Source organism: Daktulosphaira vitifoliae, unplaced genomic scaffold (genome assembly GCF_025091365.1).
Source record: "Daktulosphaira vitifoliae isolate Bord-2020 unplaced genomic scaffold, ASM2509136v1 Scaffold_863, whole genome shotgun sequence".
Taxonomy (NCBI): Eukaryota; Metazoa; Arthropoda; class Insecta; order Hemiptera; family Phylloxeridae; genus Daktulosphaira; species Daktulosphaira vitifoliae.
In genome coordinates this window covers 1079-4109 of record NW_026100425.1, presented here as the reverse complement: position 1 = coordinate 4109, position 3031 = coordinate 1079, and the positions used below count along the sequence as shown (strand labels likewise).

General features: G+C 25.2%; 1 protein-coding gene across 1 annotated transcript; it reads right to left on the bottom strand.

Annotated features, from left to right (window-relative positions):
* Nucleotides 1–765: 765 nt before the first annotated feature.
* Nucleotides 766–2924, bottom strand: LOC126909679 (uncharacterized). Its single transcript, XM_050692113.1, has 4 exons — nt 2817–2924; nt 2510–2680; nt 2277–2425; nt 766–1150 (listed from the first exon to the last, which is right to left on the bottom strand). The coding sequence occupies exons 1-4, from the start codon at nt 2896–2898 to the stop codon at nt 980–982; spliced, it is 573 nt and encodes a 190-aa protein (XP_050548070.1). The 5' UTR covers nt 2899–2924; the 3' UTR covers nt 766–979.
* Between the last annotated feature and the right edge of the window lie 107 nt (nt 2925–3031).

Below are 3031 nucleotides of genomic sequence, written 5' to 3'. Positions count from 1 at the left end.
ATTGATCTACTTTGATAAATTTACTATTAATAGTAATTATAAAACTTCCTAACTGCATATTAATCTTAACGATACAATTTTAAATATTAAGTAAAGTCATGTGTAATATAAAAAACGCCTGAGCTGAATCCTAATACAATTGGTTAGTGTAAATTGAGATAGAGTTGGTTGACTTATTGACAATTGGTGATAGACGAGTCGTTGTTTAAAATAAGTAAAATTGTTGACAAAATGAATAATGTAAAAATTATAGTATCGAAAACAGGCGTTAAAACATGATTGCCTTTTTTATTTTGACGTCAATAGCTCGGACTACATTATATTATATCATAATATAATATAATAAAAATGGTAGGAGTAGTAATAAATATCCTTAATTCTCAACATAGCTATATCCCNATAAATATCCTTAATTCTCAACATAGCTATATCCCTATCAGGAATCTTAGTATGTTCTATTTTATAGTTTTAATTTAACTGATCATTAACTTTTTCGGATTAAGGCCAATATTTATTTCTTTTAATATAGAAAACATAAATATTATAAAATTTTTATAACATAATAATATATTATTACCTGAATTTATTAGTTTATTAGAATTCAAGTAAAAGTAAAATAAAACGTAATTAAACAACACCATACATTTTTATCTATTTTTATTTCTAGAACAAATCAAAATAATACATTGTATACAAAAAAAAATAATTCGAAAATATTAGCTTGGATAATAATATTAAGTTTTTAGTTAAAAAATTTCTCTCAAAAACCTCCAACATTACTGTTAGCAATTGGTTTTAAAAACATAGAAAGTACAAAGTCAAGGTATGATCCGGTTGTCTGTTCGTTTTAGACAAACCGGTAACCTCAGCTCATCTTGATGACTCTTCGATTACACACTAACTATGCTCAGGAGCGGTTGACTTATTAATTACCACTTGCCATTGTTTATTCAAGCTTTACTTTTCGATTAATTTTTATTTAGTTATCCCATTCATCTAGAGAAAAGTATTCCGATGACGTATCGGAGCTAGAACTGCTCGACATCATACTTGCCCGACGAAACATTGGAATACCTAATGGGTTCATTCTTTCAAAATCATTTTCGTTTATTTTTGGATTTTCTATTACTGAAACTACTGGCTTCACCGGCTATAAAATATTATACTAAGATTGTATATATTTTTAAATATTTTATTTTGACTACTGGAGTCAAGCAACAGATTGTGAAAACACCACTAAGCAGTTAAATAAATACCAGATCACTTATGTGAAGGATTAGATAATTAAAAAAAAAAGATACCCGGATAATAAATAGATATTAGAGAAAAAAATTAATCTAATGAACACATACAATATTAAAATAAAATGCATAATTAATTTGAAAATATATGTATATTAATTCTTCATATTATTATGAATTGTTTAAAATGCGATTCATTATTATTCATTTCATATTCCTTTCATGAGTATGACAAAAAGTTAAAAAACGTAAAAAAAATTCATTACAAAAAAATATATATTTTTTTATACATTTTATCTGAAGTATTTGAATTGTAATTAAAAATCTTTATTTTTATGAAGCATTCAAAATGCGATTCATTAATATATGATCCACTTCATAAGTATGATATNAAAATGCGATTCATTAATATATGACCCACTTCATAAGTATGATATAAAAAAAAATTGAATTATAATCATTAAAATACTATATCGATTTTAGACATTTATTTTGCTTACATTAAGTAATAATATAAAACTTGAACGATACTCTATTATTAATTGTTAAAGAGGTTTACCTTCAATTTCACGCCGCGTTTGATTTCCTCTATAAGATTTTTTTGTAGAGCTGCTGGTCTATAAACCTTACCTTTGCTTTTTACATTATTTTCTGATTTTAGTGGCTTTGGTAGAGTATGGGGAGGTGGTGAAGGAATGATATCTGGAAAATATTCATATTTAGATAACATAAACNATGATATCTGGAAAATATTCATATTTAGATAACATAAACAGTGACTTTTTATGTATATATACAAGTACTATCAAAAGGGTTCAATCTTCGAAGATTTTTGTCATCTGTAATTGATTTTTCTAATACTTTAACCATTGGACTTACCGGCTATATAAAATTAAAAAATCAAATACATATACTATCTGTTATAATTAATATACTCATTTTAACATTTAATATATTGAGGTAATTTTTTTGCTTACATAAAGCTATAATATATAATTTGCACTATACTCAATTATTAATTATTAAAAACTTTACCTTCAATTTCACGCCGCGTTTGATTTCATCTATAAGATTTTTTGGTAGACCTGCTGGTCTATCAACCTTACCTTTGTTTTTAATATTATTTTCTGCTTTTTGTAGCGTTGGTAGAGTTTGGGGAAGTGGTGGAGCAGAAGGAATAAAATCTAAAAAATTTACATATTTATATTGTACTTAAATTTATAAATGTACTATCATTTTTTTTATTAAATTAAAATATATAGAGTTACCATTATTTTGCTGTACATCCTTTAACTCGGTTAATGTTTTGTTTATCTTTATTTCGTCCGTCTTGTATTTTTCTGGATCACTAATATTATTTATCAAGTAATCGGAAGATTCCATTAAATATTTCTGAACAATTTCCTGAACGATTTCGGACATTAAATCATCAATGTGATCTATTAAAGTAAATTTTGGTAAAATTATGGATACTTTAAGAAAAATAATAAGTTGTGTAGTCGGAGTATACTTCCTTATTTTTTAAACTAACTCAAATATTTTTATAGAATAATATTTTAAAATATAAATATCTACTTCGAATAATGATTTCTAATTTTGGGTCATCTAAAATTTCGCGTTTTATTGACTCCTTTAAATCGGTTATTTTGTCAGCCATAGTTTCTTTTCCATTGTCGCGTTTTACTGGTACTGTAATGTAATATTAATATAAAGTATGAATATATTAAGATAGCTTAAGAGTGGTGTAGTTTTAGGTACACTTAAATTTTACCACTTTAAAATATTACATT

What these genes read in the sequence shown, in the direction of transcription:
- LOC126909679 (XM_050692113.1), bottom strand. Translation starts at nt 2,898, where the DNA reads ATGGCTGACAAAATAACCGATTTAAAGGAGTCAATAAAACGCGAAATT. An exon ending in GGATGTACAGCAAAATAATG is followed by an intron (nt 2,426 to 2,509) that starts GTAACTCTATAT and finishes TAAATTTTTTAG; the next exon opens with ATTTTATTCCTTCTGCTCCA. An exon ending in AACGCGGCGTGAAATTGAAG is followed by an intron (nt 1,151 to 2,276) that starts GTAAAGTTTTTA and finishes AATATTTTATAG; the next exon opens with CCGGTGAAGCCAGTAGTTTC.